Source organism: Ovis aries, chromosome 14, assembly GCF_016772045.2.
Source record: "Ovis aries strain OAR_USU_Benz2616 breed Rambouillet chromosome 14, ARS-UI_Ramb_v3.0, whole genome shotgun sequence".
NCBI lineage: Eukaryota > Metazoa > Chordata > Mammalia > Artiodactyla > Bovidae > Ovis > Ovis aries.
This window is the reverse complement of record NC_056067.1, coordinates 25620873-25638858: the sequence shown is the minus strand read 5'-3', so window position 1 is coordinate 25638858 and position 17986 is coordinate 25620873. Positions and strand designations below refer to the sequence as shown.

At 41.3% G+C, this 17986-nt stretch overlaps 1 protein-coding gene across 4 annotated transcripts in view; it reads left to right on the top strand.

The window, feature by feature from the left end:
* Positions 1-312: 312 nt before the first annotated feature.
* The window catches only part of CSNK2A2 (casein kinase 2 alpha 2), a 35921-nt gene continuing 18247 nt past the window's right edge, over positions 313-17986 (top strand). For all 4 annotated transcript variants that reach the window (XM_027977894.3, XM_042231731.2, XM_042231730.2 and 1 more), the window contains exons 1-4: positions 313-749; positions 1518-1629; positions 9655-9756; positions 12788-12838. In XM_027977894.3, coding sequence (XP_027833695.1) covers positions 646-749; positions 1518-1629; positions 9655-9756; positions 12788-12838 — 369 coding nt within the window. In that variant the 5' untranslated portion in view covers positions 313-645. The remainder of the gene's footprint in view (positions 750-1517; positions 1630-9654; positions 9757-12787; positions 12839-17986) is intronic.

Here is a 17986-nt window from a genome sequence, read left to right as displayed (position 1 = left end):
GCAGGGGTCTCTAGGGGAGTCCTAAAACGGTATACGAGGCACAAGGCTCCAGGGCCACAGCCTGCAGCTGGGGACGACCCTGTGGTGAGCGCGGCGGGCCAGACCCAGGAGAGAGAGATTGGAAGTCGGCCTTGAGGGGCGGGGCCGGGGCGGGGCGGGGCCGCCGGGAGGGTCCCCCCGCGCTGCAGGGGGCGCTGTGAGCCTGGGCGGACCCGGGCCGGGCGGCGGCCGCTCCTAGTGAGTGCGGCCCCTTTTCCGGGTTTCCTCCTCCTCCTCCTCCTCCTTCTTCGCCGCCGCCGCCGCCGTCGCTGACCCTTTCCCGGCCGGCGGCTGCCGCTGCTGGTGCCGCCGACAGCGCCGCCGCCTCGGAGCCGCGAGCCGAGCGGAGGCCGCCGCGGAGCGCGAGCGCTGCCCGCCCCGCCGCCCCGCCGGCCGCTCCAGGGCCGGGCCGGCTCGGCCGGCGCCCCCCGCGCCCCCCAGCCCGCCCGCCCCCGCGGGCCCGGCCTGGCGCGGCCGCCCGCCGCCGCGCTCCTCCTCCTCCTCCTCCGGCGGCCCGCTGCCCGCCGCCTCCTTTGCCCGTCGCCCCGCGCCCCTCGCCGCGCCGCCACCCTCGGCGCCCCGCGGCGCCCCCCGGTCCCGCCCGCCATGCCCGGCCCGGCCGCGGGCAGCAGGGCCCGGGTCTACGCGGAGGTGAACAGCCTGAGGAGCCGCGAATACTGGGACTATGAAGCTCACGTCCCGAGCTGGGGGTAAAGCCGCCGCAGCCCCCCTCCGGGCCCTCGCACCCCCACCCCCGCCGCAAACCGCACTCGCCCCCCGTGGTCTGTCTCCCCGCTGGGCCCGCGCCTCTTCGGCTCTGGGGTGGGAAGCAGACCCTCCCCACCATATTCTCGTCTCCCTCTCCCCGCTTCTCGTTCCTTCCTCTCAGCGGTGCGCACCCCTCTCACCTCGGGGAATGCTCTCTTACTGACAAGTGTAGGGATCCAGGGACCAGAGCCTGGTGGAAGTGAAGGAGCAGCCCTTCCTTCTCACGCGTTGGGGTTTCTGTTGGGGTGGGAAGTCAGCAGCTGTCCTCTTGAGCTATTAAAATTCTCTGCCTTTTTGAGGTTTTTGAAATGAGGCTGGGTGGGAGGAAATTTTTTAAAGACGTCCAGATTCTCAAATCGAGCGCTGTCTACCTTGCGGGAGTGAAGTAATAAGGCAGGTGCTGTGGGCAGAGGGGCACCTGTGAGCCTCCAGGATGGATGCTCAGCTCATCTCGCTAGATTGGCTCAGACGCCTGCCTTCCCACCTTGTCTCCCCCTAGTTATGAGGGACCAGTTAGGTTAGGAGCTACGTCCAGTGAAAAGAGCCAAGTTTATGTTGTGGCTTTCGTGTAGGGAATAAGTTATGGCATGAGGTATATAGACACTTCCAAGTGCTTGATCAGTGGAAGCGCCTGGATGAGGATGTGTAGTGGGCATAGCCTTGGTTAACCCCAAGTCCTGGCATTTATGTGTCCTCCTTGTCTTTCCCAGTAATCAAGATGATTACCAGCTGGTTCGGAAACTTGGTCGAGGAAAGTATAGTGAAGTATTTGAGGCTATTAACATCACCAACAACGAGAGAGTGGTGGTAAAAATTCTCAAGGTGAGTGTCTTATGAGTGGCATTAAAATTTCTTTTTCACAGGTCAGAAGGATACAAACTACTCCAACCACATTCTAGAATGAGCAGGACAAACTCATTTTAAAAACCTTCTGCCCCATGTCCCTCTGCTACTCTTCCCACAGCTGTTTTTGTTTGAACTTTTTTTTCACACAGACCTTTTTCAAATCTAAGCATGGTAGTTCAGGAACATCCTTGTTCTAAAATGTAATTATGGGCTCCCAAAGTGAATATTCCAAAGAGCCTCCATTTGTTACAAACTAAATAGGTATTCACATGCAAGAAGAGCCTCTTCATGAAGAGCCCAGTTGATACAAAGGCTCCTTGAGCACTGAATTTGTTATTCCAGAAAGAAAGATGGAAACAGAGTAGCTTCAAAGAGGAGTTTGAAGACTGAGTGGAAGGAAACACCCCAGTGAATAATTGCTTGTTTTTTCTCCTTTGGTGCTAAATGGTTCAGATGGGGTACATACAGTGAGCTAACAGGGCCAGGGAGGTTCATAGTTGCTTATCAGCCAGTAAAAGTGAAGTTGGGAGCAGTAGAGAGTACGCTTAGAATCACTAAAATAATGATTAGAACAAACCAGCCTGAATCTGGTTTAGCAGCCTAAGTTTGTAGCAGATACACACTTTGTCATCTCTTGGATGGAGACATGATCTTACTAAGTATGAAGAGTTGGCTAAATTCTCTTCCAGGTAACTGGTTATATAGCTTTGATAATGTTTTACAGGGTGGACTAAAAAACAGTTCTTAGAATCTGTGAAGGGTATTCATCATTGCCAGATTATTTCATTTGTGTGCATGTCATTTAGTGAAATCTTGAGGTGACCAAAGAGTTAATTAATATAAGCACTTTTACACAAACAGGAGTTCCAGTATAGCCGTTTTGGAGAGGTTCTGTGGATAAGAATATAGGATTGAAAGGCTGTTTTTGTCATCTTAAGTAGAGTTAGGGCAGCTGTGTTCCTGTTTAAAAAGAGGGGTCAGGCTTGGACTGTCTGAAAATCGCTTTTCAGAAAAATGAGTGACTCTACTGATACTCCGTACCAGTCTAGCCTAGTGATGAAGAGACAGGATTATGATTGAGAGAAATAGCCAAGTTACTAATTTATGCTGTCAGAAACGCTGGGGGTAAGAAGTAAGGAACTGATATTGAAAATGTGGAGTTTTTGACTCTCCTCTTCCCTGAATATGAGTTGCACCCACAGAATCATGTCATCTTTTTTGTTATTGTATTTCTTCACAAGCATAAATATTTAAAAAGATGCTTTCTTCAGAGAAGTCACCTGGGAAAGCCATACAGCTTTTTTCTTAGTATATTAGCATAAATGTTTTTACTATAAGCTGGTTAAAATCTCTCTAGGAAGTAAGCAAGACATAAATTGAAATTAAGAATATCTACATTCCATTGCTGTGCATTTGGAAGGACGAACTGCTGACACTAAAGCAATTTCAGAAAAATGTCTAAACTTTCATATGATGGCAGCATCTTTAGAGTAAGCGTGCAGCTTCCTGTGGTGTCTTTTTGGAAAAGGAACAACATTGAGGTGTACATGGAAGTAACAGTACGTTCAGTTAGAGAAGCGTCACATTGCTCTTTGGTCATCTTTGTATAGAACTTTATAGCCTCAGTTACTAGATGGTTTTTTCCCTGCTCTGAAGGTGCACAGGATATGTTTAGGGAACCCTGTATGGAAGCCGAAGGTTATATTTAACCCACAAGAAATGTAGGCACAGAGAAACATAACCTGACATCGCTGTGTTGAAGTAACCCTCAGCCAGGGCTCCTGTTTGCTATTTCTCCCTGTCTCTTACTGCTCATTTTGGCATTGGGCTGTAAGATCTTAACGTTGAGCACAGAAAAATTTCCACTGTTCTGAAATAAGACTTGGGAGGCCCCTCTAATGTTCCAGCTGGCTCAGTGTTTCTTGTATCTTTTCCACACAAGTCCTTCTTGGGGTGCAGCCCACACCACCTTGTTTCTGCTGATGAAAAGTATACTCACTTTTGTTTTTCAAAGCACTGTGACATTTCTATCCAGATTTTGTTCTGTCTGAAGGATGGGCTAAGAAACTACTGATGGTATTGTTGGCTTTTCTCTTTCCGACAGGCTGAATTAAAGTAGATTAAAAATATTGGGTTTTTTTGTTTGTTTTAAAAAGAATAGGGCTTTTATCCAAAGTTATGTGCCCCTATTCAGATAAGTCAGAGTTATGACTAATCCTACTATTGTCATGTTTGGCCACGGGAAATTAGTTCCTTAACAGAATGCCAGTTGCTCATAATTTGAAGGACTCCAGAAAGAGCTTGCTCTTCATCTTGGCCTACTGGATTTCAGCCGCAGGAAGGAACTTCTGTGCTGATGTGCACATGGTGACCGAGACAGAGTATGTTCTTTGAGGACAGGAACGGCCTGCTTCTTTGGTGAATGTTTCTATCCAGTGCTTTCCAGCATATGAGAATGGTTGGATGACGAATGACCACAGAGGAATTTCTTATCTCTCCATTTACATCAATAGATGTCTAAACATTAATAAGAGGTTTTAGGAATTTAGAAATCGGTGAGCACAATGTTTCTATCTGGCCTGAATTGAGATTCTGAAACAAATCTTCAAAGAACACTCCCAATCAATAGGGAGGTTGTGTCTTTTTTTGGCAGAAATTGTTTTGAGAAGGGGGAGTGGTGGTAAGGGTTAATATAGCAGGGCAGAAAGCCACTTTCATGCCTAAAGTTTCATCTTTTGATTTTGAGAAATCATTTTTTCAGTTCCTTTGTAGTACCTTTTAGGAAAGCGTACACAGAAATAAAAGCATCTGGCCACTTTGGACAACTTATAGCACTTTGTGAGTATCACCTCTGTATATGGATTTCATCTCTTCTTGAAGTCCTTGGGAGGCTGCAAATTCAGCTGTTTTCCAAATAGAAGTTAAAAGCAATACCAGATTTTAAAAAACAAAAGTGCAGGTTTTTGGACCCATGCTGCAAGTACTGGAAATCCTCATCTTAGGCTTCCTGTTGGTATTACTTCATACAGAGTTTGTCCGTTCCCTGCCACCACCACCACCCCCCCCCAAATTAATTATCAAGCTTCAAACAAAGCGTGGTGGTAATACAAGTTTAACTTTGTACTGTCAGGAGGTAGTGTTAAAGATGATTGATCCCAGATCCTTTTTAGTTACTTCACAGTGAGCTGGTGCTATGGAGGTTTATGAAAGTGATGTTTTTTCCTATTTCTACTTTCTCAGCTGGTAGGTTTTTTGCCCTCTGTTTGCTTTATTAGGCAAGTGTACCAAGACATCCACTACGTGAAACAAGATATTAATACTAATACGTCTCTCGGTATAAAAAGAGGATTGTTAAAGTATTAAAAATAATACAAATCTTAAAAATTGTGACTGAGTCAGTGCTGTATCCAGCGCTGTGAGTGTGGGGTCAGAGGTGCAGAATGTGGCCAGCCTGTGGGACAGAATCACATTAGGGGAGCATAGACATTATTAGAACCGGGACCTGCTTTTACAGATAAAGCAAGACCCAGGAGAACCTGCAATTTGCTCAGGGTCCCATGGCCAGTGAGATAGAAGCACTGAGTTCATGACCTTCAGTCCCTGCAGCAGAAGCTTGGTAGATGTGAGAGGCACGAATGGGACATCAGCTGGGTGTTCTGAACTGACCTGGAAAGATGGACGAGCATGCACTATAAGTCAAATGGAATTTGTTTATTTCTAATGATTTTTGGAGGTGTTCTTTTGGAAGGAAATACCTGACATCAGTGGGTTGCTGCTTGACATGTTGGGTAGATGAAAGCCTGGAGAGCTATAGGGACTCAGACTTGGCTTCTCTGGTTTGTATCCACAGCAGCATATTTAACATATAAGTGAAATGTTACTTTCCTGTCTTGTTTGATATCATAAGGACCGGTGCTTTTATACTTTTTTTTTTTTTAACATATACAGTACCTCCAGGTCTCATCCTAATCACTTGCTAAGAGGGCAGAGCCAGTAGGAGAAAGGACTGTACCATCCTCTCTGTGAGATGCAAAAGGCCTACTATGTGACTCACTTTTAAATTAAAATTTTTTTAAATCCTGAGGATAACAATTACCCTCAAGAAATTGATCATGTATTGGGGAAGATGAGAGTTGAAAAATCAGGGGGAAATTTGTTGTGAAGAATAAACCCTGCACAAATAATGTTGATATTTAGGTCAGTTGCAGTGGGTTCTGCCAGGGTAATAACACAAAAGCCATCATCCAGACTGAGCATTCTCTCTGTTCTATCCTGCAGTCCTGACCATTGTTCATTGTAATTGTTGGTTGCAGGTGATGAAATTAAAATCTTAGTGGGGCAGTTGTTGATTTGGTAGTGGAACAAAAGTAATCCCAGGTTTGAAGGTTCTGAGCTGTGTTCCTGCCTTCCTTGAATGTATCAGTTAAGTTGTGCTTGGAAAGAAATTTAAACAGGACTTTGCCTGTTAATATTTGCTGGGATTTATTGAGGCCATAATTCTTAATGCCTTTTAGTGGACATTAGCTTGCAAATTCAGTCACAATTAAATGCTAGCAGTTGAAATCATTCTCAGATCCGGCTTTTTAAAGATCAGCTCTGAGTAAATATATAGGACAGATAACTTACTTTATCAACTTTCGTCTTTCTGAGCAGCCATCACTAAATTGGTCTTTGTTTTAAAATGTTTAATGTTGCTGAATAGGGAAAGAGAAGTAGGACCACATTGAACAAGATTTGGATCACATTCAACCAAGACTGCTGACTACCTGGGACTCTTCACCTGAGGGCAGAAACCTGAAAAAAATCTTTTTTTTTCTTTCTTTTCAGAGCTCTTGCATAGAAAGTTTTAAAGGCGTTTTTCTGCTTTAAATACTCTCTTTACGTGTATGCCAAAATACCTTTATTATTAAAACTTGAATTAATACTTTAGTTTCTTTTGTTTAGCTTTTTTATCTACTAGACTTTGAGTATAAGGTTTTTTGTTTTTTTAATAGCTAAACTGATTCAGTTAGAGCCAGATATTCTCTGAATTGGGATAAATGAACCTTAGGTGAGAGAAGGGCTTTTAATCTAACATGCAGATGAAATGTGAAATGGTGGAAATGTATTTTCCACTTTAGTGGTGGTGAGTGAGTGTGGACAGTAGGCTTTAGGATTAGAGCAGCCTTATTTCTGTAAAAATTCATGGTCTATCTTTCTTCAGATGCCAAGGATCCTCCCTTATAAATCCTAACTTTTTCCCTTGAATTCTACTTATAGAATGTAAATCATTGCGGTCATAAATGTCTGGGCATTCATTGGTTTTTCGGCTTCTGGAGGTCTCTCAGGTTCAGAGGAGTAAGCTTGAGGCTAGAGAGAGTTGCCTGAAGCCTGGCTCCTGTAGAGACTTGGTGCCCCTGCTCTGGAGTGAGCCTCCTGCACCGTTCATCACTCCTCTTATAGTCTGTCGGTCTTTTCTCAGTATGTGAGGACTCCAGCTGCAGTGTGGCTCCATTTTGCCACTTTAGATTTGTCCTGCTGTCCCCAGTCTGACAGGTGACAATTGGGCAGTCAAATGTGCTTCACTTGTTCTGTGAGTTACCTTAAGACATAGTGAAAGATACATTCATCTGAACTGGATTATCCAGGAACTGCCTGATACGTTGCTGAATAACAGAACAAGGCAAGGCTCTATATGGGACGTTGTCATAGGAGCAGCTTATATAATGGTTACCTTGTACTTGTTCACTTTTAGAGGGAGAGGGGGCTTTTGGTGAACACAGGCTTCTGGCCATTGTTTTTTTTCTCCCTCTGTTGCCACTCCCACAGATTTGTAACTACTTTCCAGGAGTGGATGACAACTCTAGAATTTGTTGGGGCTTCCCTGGTAATTCAGTGGTTAGGATGCTGAGCTTCCATTGTGGCAAGGGACAGGTTTGATCCCTGGTCAGGGAACTAAGGTCTCATATGCCTCACAGTGTGGCCACAAAAAAACCCAGAATTTTCTTATGTTGAATATACTGTTTGCATTTGATTTTTCTTTTAACTTTTTGACAAAATTTCAGACTACTGAAAAATTGCAAAAATTCCCATGTATCTTTCATGCAGATTTCTTAAATATCCTTTTCTCTCTTTTATTTATATATACACACTTGTTATACATACAGATATGTATGTATGTGCTGATATATATTTCTTTTACTTAAGTGCTTGAAAGAATATCCCTAATTTCCTATATTTCCTAAAAACAAAAGCAATTTCTTACATAACTCAATGCCATGATCAGAAATCAAAAGTTAATATTGATGCATCTACAACCTCTGTTCTCATTTGCCAGTTGTCCTTGTAATGTTCTTTATAGCAAAGGAAAATCGCAGATCATGCGTTACATTCAGTTGTCATATTTTTTTTAATCTGGAGTACTTGTTTAGTCTGTGTGTTTCATGACATAAACATTTTTAAAGCTTGTAGACTACTTATTTTGTAGTATGTCCTTCTCTGGCTGTTTTCTGACCAAGTTTGTACTTGATGTTTGAGTGCCTCACTTTTCCAAAGTATTGAGTTCTGTAATTATGAAAAAGGGAAGTAGTAAAATTCCTAAGTGGAATGGAGAAAGAACCACAGTAGCCAGATCTGTTCTACTGAGAATGCTGACAGTGGAATGGGCGCGATTGTGGCAGCTGGCTTGGAAGAATGCAGCCAGACTCCAGCCTCTCAGTTGAGCGCCCTCCTACAGGTGATGCAGGTGCTCTGTGTTTTACAGTTCCTCTCTGGTTTGTGTTCAAAGCTGTAGCTTGGTGACCAGCAAGAGATGCTGGTTCCTCTGGCTTGTGTGTATCTTGTGTTTCACCCACCCCACTGCCACCGCCACCACGTGGACACGGTCTTTTCCATCTTTTCCATCACGGCTAACCCACGGGGCCGTCTTTGTCTTTGCCTGCGCTGCTGTAACAGTGTCTTGCTGGGGCAGTACTCCTTTTCCTAAGTTACAGTCCTCCCATGGCCACACTTGGGGAATGAAGGCACGGTGGCGAAGATTGAGGCCTGCAGATTTGAATCCTGCCCCTGCTCTTGACTGCTAGCTGTATGATCTTGGGCAAATAGCTCAACTTGGCTGAGTCTTCTACATAGGAATTTTGTGAGAATGAAACATGAAAATAATGGACATAACATCTATTGACTGCTTCCTGTATACTAGTTGCTGTTTAAGTACTTTATAAAGCATAATTGATTGTGATAATGCTTTTTTTTCTAGAGCTGCTTTAATTATTCTTCAGACTCTTTAGCCTATTCATGACAAGAAATAACATGCATAATGCTGACATTTTTGATTAAGGTTTCCGGTTTGCCTATCCAACAGATTGAAAGGTTAGTGGGTAGCAGGGGTTTTCAGTCACTGCTGTGTCAGAGATTGGTCTTTTCCTTTGCTGATCCATCATCTCTTCCTTTAGGAATGGGGTCTGTTGGGAAGTTTTACTGGCTCTGAGCTGATTTCAGAGTCTAGATATTAAGGAAATGGGAGTGGTGACAGGAAACGGGAGCCAGCAGCTGGGAAACAAGTTTGTAACTTGATGTCAGTGAACTGGTCTTCACTCCTAGAAGACAAAATTACATGCGACCCGTTGGAAGAGCAGGTGTCTTAGCAGTTTGTTTCCGTTTTTCCATTTATGAGTGCATGATAGACAGCTGTTAAGAGCTATAACGCTTTCCATTGGGCAGTTAACTAGTAAACATTTTATTTTTAAAGTATGACATAGGCATTCAAAATTTCATGTGTCCTAAATGTAACTACTTAAAAGATTTGACATGTAAGCTGTATGAGTCTGTGAATTATTTCATGTAATCTTAAAAATTCTTATGGGCAGGCTCCTCTTAAACCTCATTTTATTCCCCCATCTCTTCTAGTTTAGACATGCCCTTGTGCAAGATAGTGCAATAGCCATTTGATAGAAACAGTGTTTTAAAGTTTTATTTGTTAACTTCAAAAGGAGTCTTACTTCTCATTACTCTTGTATATTTAAGCCAGTGAAGAAAAAGAAGATAAAACGAGAGGTTAAGATTCTGGAGAACCTTCGTGGTGGAACAAATATCATTAAGCTGATTGACACTGTGAAGGACCCTGTGGTAGGTGCCTAGCTGTTGAAGGGGAGAGGTGGGGGGGTGGTGTGTGTGTGTGTGTATGAGAGACAGAGAACCTGAAAATAATGGGAAACATTGTTATAATATGCTGGGAATGATTGTGTTTGTCTTTACTACTAAAGGATTTGAAAACCAGAAAAAATCATGGTGGCCCAGTGATAAACTACCTACTACCACTTTTATGGAACCTTAAAGTATTTGTAGAAAAAAAATCCCTTTCCCAGTTTTATAGCCTCATTATTTTGATTCAGTCCACAAACGTTTGCTTCAAAGCTCCCTTATGCTCCTGCTTTTCTCCCAACTTAGAAAGCTTATTACTGCCAATTAACATTATTTTACCTCACTTAAGTAAGCCTGACATTTGAAAATCTGGGTTTACAGAAGGAGATAGGAAGTGTGGCCATGTGGACACTTCCTGTGGAGAACTGAACAGATCACAGACCCCTTGAGGTCACTATCTTGCTGTTTCTCATACTGGTCTTTAATTCCGCATCCACCATTAGGGCTCACATGGTATATGCAGATGCAGTTTAAATATTTTTATTAAAATGCTTAATTTTTAGACATTTAAAATATGCTGTGTAATTTTGTTTTCTCTCCTGCTCGGAAATAACCTAACCTTAAGTATTTATGATTAGGCAAGCTTCCCATCCAATTTCTGTTCTTTCACCTCTTCTACCTGAAAATTTTCTCTGTTCTCCCACGATAGCTTTTTAAAAACATGTCTGCTTCTGTCTGCTGAAGACATTCTCATAATAATGTAGCTAGCACGCATTGAACACTTACTATGTGCCAGGCATTATTCTGAGTGTTTAATGCAATTATATCGTTTAATCTCTACAACAGTCCAGTTGGGTAGGTACCGTTATTGTCCATGTTGTCACAGTGTACAGATAAGAAAACTGAAGCCTGCAGAGGTTAAGTTTCCCAAGATTACAGTTTTTCCTTTGGATCCTAAAAAGATTGAGAAGGATGGGTTACATGCTGGATTATACCTAACTGGCATTAAAAATATATCCCAGCCTGGGCTTCTCAGGTGGCTCAGTGGTAAAGAATCCTCCTGCCAATGCAGGAGACGCAAGAGATGCGGGTTTAATCCTTGGGTCGGAGAGTTGCCCTGTAGAAGGAAACGGCAGCCTGCTCCAGTATTGTATTCTTGCCTGAAAAATTCCATGGGCTACAATCCATGGGGTCGCGAAAGAGTCAGACACTGCTGAGCACACGCATACACACACAAGTTGCAAAAGGAGGAATAATGACTGTTAAGTGGATGAACATTAAAGGTTTACTATGTTTTAAAAAAAAAAAAAAATGTATCCCAGCCTAATCAGTTCAGACCGATTTTACAGTAACTCTGGACTGCATGATCCTTGGAAGTGGCCTGCATTGTGAGCCAGTATGTAGTTTTACACCTAGTGCATCTCTATTTTGCTTTATGTGTGTGTGTGTGTGTGGGTGTGTGTGTTAACAAAACTTAGCGGTTCCTGTCATTATTTTTGTAATGTTACTTAAAGCATGTGTGTTTTACATGATATGTAATACAAGTAAATCAAAGTGAATGAAAACCAATGGGGAACCCTTGTCCCCTAACTTTTAGGGGGACAGGCTTGCTTCGAGCCTGTAGAGAGATCTGGTGGTCTTGTTGAAACCTTTCAACATTAGGCTAACAGGGAATCCTTGGGCTGCTCCTTGTTCTGGTAAAGACATGCATGTGTGCACTGTGGCCTGTTTGCTTTGTAACTATTACCTACTTCGTTGAGCAGAACTGCACAGTCATAAAGATTTTCATGATCTTATTTCTTCTTATAGCCTTTTCAGTTCAGTCCAGTTGCTCAATCGTGCCCAACTCTTTGCGACCCCAGGAGTCACAGCACGCCAGGCCTCCCTGTCCATCACCAACTCCTAGAGTTTACTCAGATTCATGTCCATTGAGTCAGTGATGCCATCAGCCATCTCATGCTCTGTCGTCTCCTCCTCCTCCTGCCCCCAGTCCCTCTCAACATCAAAGTCTTTTCCAATGAGTCAGCTCTTCGCATGAGGTGGCCAAAGTACTGGAGTTTCAGCTTTAGCATCATTCCTTCCAAAGAAATCCCAGGGCTGATCTCCTTCAGAATGGACTGGTTGGATCTCCTTGCAGTCCAGGGGACTCTCAAGAGTCTTCTCCAACACCACAGTTCAAAAGCATCAGTTCTTCAGCACTCAGCCTTCTTCAAGCCCCTGCTTTTCTCTCAAATTTGAAAGCTTATTACTGCCAATTAGCATTATTTTACCTTACTTAAGTAAACCTGACTTTTTGAACATCAAATGTTGACCATTTTGTACTCATTACATTAAAATTTATAGTGCTTTTAAAATACTTGATTTTATATGGTTTTGGAGGGGAGCACATCTTTGAAAAGAGACATTCTCTAATTATCCCTAGCCACGGCGTAATTTCACATTATACCTTAGTGACCATCATACACTTGGGCGGTTTTTTTGATTGTGGAAAGACCAATGGTAAATTCCCAAGACCTATGATAATTTTGTAAAATGTGTCTGGTTCATGAAACCAAGGTGAAAACTTACTACTCTGTTTGTAGTTGGCAGGCTGGAACACTGCAGAGCATATACATCTTCACATAATGTGCCAGGCCCACTGACAGGTTGGTCAGAAAATAGACTCCTAAAAAACAAAAAAAAACCTTTATAACGAAAACTGCAACCATTTACAAAAGTAAAATGAATAGTATAATGAACCTCTTTGCACACATCACCCAACCTTAGCTCACGTTAATCAGCTTAAGGTACTTTGTTTCATCTGGACCCCACCCACATCCCCACCACCCACCATCCCCAGTTGTTTTGAAGCAAATTTCAGACATAACATTTCAAGGGGATTCTTTCTTAATAAGCTCTCCCTAATGAGTGAATCTCTCTTTCATCTAAGTGGGATTTGGGGATGGGCCAGTATGACAGAAGCAAGTTAAATTTATTGCTTGAATACTTAACGAAGCATTAATATTCTCTCTTGCAGTCAAAGACACCAGCTTTGGTATTTGAATATATCAATAATACAGATTTTAAGGTGCGTATATGCTGTTTCTTTCTGGCATGGGGTTAATGGGGAGAGGGGAGGTGGGGATAACTACTGTTGCTGCTCTGGAGCACAGGGCCCAGGAAAGCCCATGGCTGATAGCAGGAGATAACACTGGGTGGATTTCTTACAGCATTAGTGCAGGATACAGAAAGGGGTTAGATTCTTGCCGTTGGTGAAATTAAGCATTACTCTTGCCTTGCTTACTCTGGGAATTACTACTAGGCTGGGTCTAAGTTAATGCCTCATCTATAATGCTCATGTTGTAGACATGATGGGTGGATGTTAATTTTAATTTTCATAGGAATCTTACATTCCTAATAGGAAGTGATAAATGGATACAGAACTTGTGTGAAAAGAGTCAGTATTGTACCTTGGATTCAAGCTATCAAATGGTGTGTGTGTTCATGCACACTGTATACAAAGCAAATGACAGAATCACTGTGCTTTTAGGAAAGCCCTGTTTCGGGGACTTTTGTCTGTTTATAGTGCATGTTAGTTTAGACTTTAAAGTGTTTGAAAGCATGGTTTTAAGCTGATTTTTCATGAATTTGTGTTTTTTATTGTTCAAACACTGCAACCTTCTGATAAGAGATCAGACATACTGAGCATGGTAGAGCATAATATGAAAACCAATATAAAAACAAATAGTAGTGTTGATTTTTAGGGGCTTTTAGGTGATTATAATTCTTCATCAGTGTAGAAAAGGCTTGTGATTTTGTTATGTTGTGGAAGTTAGGAAAAAACCCAGTCAGCAATTGAAAGACGGGGAGTGATCCTTTTGGGTGAAAATAAAAGAATTTTATCCTCACATTTACTTTTTCTTAAGTAATCACTCTAAAATAAAGTCAGTTAGTGAAACTAATGCACAAACGGGTATTATGCCTTATAAAAACAGTAAGCAGGTTTTATATGCAATACAGTCATCCCTTGTTATCCATGGGAGATTGGTGATTGGTTCTAACCCCCATCCCCAGAATACCAAAACCCAAGGCTTATATAAAAATGGCGTTTATATTAAAATGGCACAGTATTTGCATGTAACATATGCACGTCATAAAAGATGGTCCTTTAAGTCATCTCTAGATTACTTGTTATACCTGCTACTACTGCTAAGTCGCTTCAGTCCTGTCCGACTCTGTGTGACCCCATAGACAGCAGCCCACCAGGCTCCCCCGTCCCTGGGATTCTCCAGGCAAGAACACTGGAGGGGGTTGCCATTTCCTTCTCCAATGCATGAAAGGGAAAAAATCATCTCTAGATTACTTGTTATACCTAATACAGAGTAAATGCTGTGTAGGTAGTTGGTGGAGCACAGCAAATTCAGCATTGTGGAATTTTTGTTTTTTCAGTCCATGGTTGGTTGAATCCTCGAATACAGAGGGACAGTTGTATAGCTTTTCCCATATTAACAAATTTCCTTGTGATGTAACTCCTTAAAGGTGAACTCTGAACAGTGGGATGTATATTTCTTCATTAACTAGCAGAGCAGTGCTTAGCTGGTAGAGTACTGTGCTGATACATGTAACTGATCACACTTTTGCTGTGAACAACTGAGGTTTATTAAGAATGTCTGTGATTGGGAATGTGTGTGTGTTTCTTAAGAAACAGGCTTTAATGAAATCAAACATTTTTGTAATGCAAGTTTAAAAGCTTGTCTTAATGGAACTTCATAGTGAAATCCCTTAGGTTTCAGTGCCTCTGCTTCCTTAATGAATGTTTACCAGTTATATAGCCACACATGTAAAAATTTTACTTCACCATTTTTGTGCTTCTCAAGTTGATAGCTGCTTTGTTGATTTAATGACATACAGAGGATCAGTTTTGAATCCCTAGAGAAATCTGACTTCGTACAAAGGAGATGTTTTGATGGCATATATTCTCTAAAGGATTCCTTTAAAAGGAGCTTCCTTTAAAAGGATCATGGGAAATTGATGTTTTTTGAGGCTTGCATATCTGAAAACATCTTTATTTTATCCTCCCAATTAATATATTTGCCATGATAGAGAATTCTAGGTTGTAGTTAAGGATTGCCTCAGAATTTTGAAGGGATTGTTCCACTAGTAACCACTGAAGCCACTGGTTTCATCTTATGTGTGATCTGCCTTTTTTTTTCTTTTCCTTATGAAAGCTCTTAGTATTTTCTCTTTATTCTCAGTCTCTGAAATTTCACAGTGATGTGCTTTCATATGGGTCGCTTTCATCCTTTGTTCTGGGGACTTTTTAGTCTAGAAACTCTGTCTGTCCGTTTTGGAAAAATATTTTTAATGTTCTTTTCTTCCCTTCTTTGTTCTCACTTTCTAGAACTCATTCAAATGTTAGACTTCTTATCTTGGAACTCTACTTTCTTCTCTGAATTTTTAAAAATAGTATTCTGTTCTTTTATGTTTTATGTCATATCGTCTATTTTCTCACTGAGAATATGTCCCACCTCCCCCATTATGTTTTCTTCTTCCTGTCTTTTTCTGTTTTTCTTCCAGATCCCCTTTCTGGGGGTGTTTTTGGTTTTTGTCTCTGTTGCAGTTGTCTGAAACGTCACAGGTTTTGAATGCCTGTGCCTACTGTAGTGTTAATGAACTGACTGCTGATTGTCAGCTCTTGTCTCGAGGATGCAAGCCTGCCTGCCAGAATCTTAGTTGAGGAGAGCTATAGGAAGTGCCTGTGGACTTAAGACTTAATTTCCCCTTTCCAGTGTGGTGTTGAAAACATTTTCCTACTTGCAGTTCAATCTCTCTGCCCTTTTTCAGTGATACCTGGAGTCGCCAGTTCCTGAGCCTTTCGGTAGTTTTTCAGTGTGAAGTGTTTGCTGCTTACTGGGCCCCGTCTGCTGGCAGAATGTTGGCAGAATTCTCAGCTTTTTTGGTCCGCCCAGTCAACTGGACATCTGTTTTACAGCTTCAAAAGTGGTTGTCTCTTCCATTCTGTTAGTATTGTGGATGAATCCCCCCCTCCCCACTGCTGCTTTTACAGATATTTTTAAGGAACTTTGGGAAGAAGCAGAGGTAGGGATGGGTTGGTTCTGCCACGTTATTAAACTGGAGGTCCTTTTTGAATGTTTAAGCCATGCCATCATAGTCAACTTAAAAGATCTTAAGTATCAGGTAGCGTATGTGTGTTTTGGAAGAGCAGACTGCAACAGGAAAATCACTTTCTTTTCTGGATAGTAAACAAGTGGGGAAATTGGTTGGTTTAATGTCTGTGTTCATCAGGCTTTTTGTTTTGTCCTGTGTCCGTCTTATTAGGAAAGGTTTTTATTTATTTTAGAGTCTTTCTGATTTTGCTGTCAAGGTTATACCAACTTCATAAGTTAGATAACTTTTCCTTTCTTTGAAAATTTACATAAAATGGGAATGATCTAGGTGTCTTCCGGGGTGGGGAGAAGAGACTTCGGACTACACTTTCCTTTTTAAAATACACTCTTGGTTAAAGTTTTATTCCAGTTTTATATATCTTCCTAGGTCTATTTAGATAATTATTTCTAAAGCTGTCTAAATTATGTTCACATAAAGTTATTGACAGCATTCTCTTAGAACTTAAAATTTTAGTGTGCCTGTAATTATGCCTTCTTTTACATTTGTAATATTATTTGTACCTTTACTTTCTTTTTCGTCTTTTTTAAAAAACTTCAGATTGTTAGTGATCTCTTATTAATGCTTTCAAAAAAACCAGTTTTTGGTTTGTTCAGATAGTTTCTGTTGTTTATTTCATTCTGTTTCTGCTCCTGTATTAATTTTCTTCCTTCTTTCTTTCTTATTTTCTTTTTTGGGTTTTCACTATTTTTCCTGTTAACTTCTTGAGTTGCAGTCAGCTCATTTGATTTGTTTCTGTCTGTCTTGATTGGTGGTAAGTGTGCTTTAAGTCTATACAACCCTGAGCACCATTTTAGCCACATTCAATGGTTATGTAACTCATGCCTATATAGTTTTCAGACTACAAGTACAAATTCCAAACGTGGATTTGGAATTTTTCCCTCAAACCTTTTCACTTTGAAAATTTAAAAATCTACTGAAAATTGAGAACAGTGGCACAGTTAATACCCTGTCGTTACCCAGATTACCAGTCGGCACTGTTTTGCCACATTGGTAGTTATCTCTCCCTCTCCTCCTCCCTACCCTCTGTCTTTTTGTTGAAATTATCTTAGAGTATAGTTGTAGACATCGCGATATTTCACTCTCAGAAATGCCAGCCCTGGAACTAGGTAGGCCATTTTCCTACATAACCACAATACTGTTAGTACTCTTAAGAATTTTATATAATAATGCCATCTACTATACAGTATAGAGTTTATATTCAAAAGTTTCCCAGTAATTATTGTCCTGGAAATGTCCATTCAGGATCTACTTGGCTTTTTTGTTTGTTTTGTATTTTAAATGGTTCTTGGGACTTCCCTGGTGGTTCAGTGGTTAAGACTTCAAGCTTCCACTGCAGGGGGGCACAGGTTGGATCCCTGGTGGGGAAACTAAGAACCCACATGCCCGAATGGCATGACCTTCCTCCCCAAACCCCCCCAAAAGATTCTTTTGTTTCCTTATTGATTGCATTGTGTCCAGAAAAGATGATCTCTATAATTTTGATATTTGGGGTTTGTTTATGGTTACTTTGTGGCTTTGGTACATGGTCATTTTTTATATCAAGCTTGTTAATTTAGATCTTATTCAGATTTTCTATGGTCTTGCTGATTTTTTTTCCCTTGATATTTTATTTTGTGGTAGAAGTAATGGTTTGGTGGTTTCTCCTTAAAATCATCAGTTTTGATTCATATATGTCAAAACGATGATAAAAGATACATGGTGATATTTAGAATACAAGACAAAGCTTGAAAACAAGTGAATAGAAAAAGCCAGTTTCTTGAAATTGGAATGAGTAGTTATAGAAAACTCCCAAACTCAAAATTGTCTCAAGAAAGCTAAGGTACTGTTTTAAGGTAGAAAGGGTTTTTGTTGAGACATGGGTCTCAGTTTTCCATGCCTTTGGAAAAATGTAAATAAAAGTGAATATGCATTTTAAGTAAAATATATATCATTTGGGCATTTAAAAAATTTATAAGACATCCCAAATGGATTCCATCCTGAGAAGATGGTAGACCCATTTTAATCCATGGAAAATGTCATATCACTCACATAAAATTAGGCCTTGACT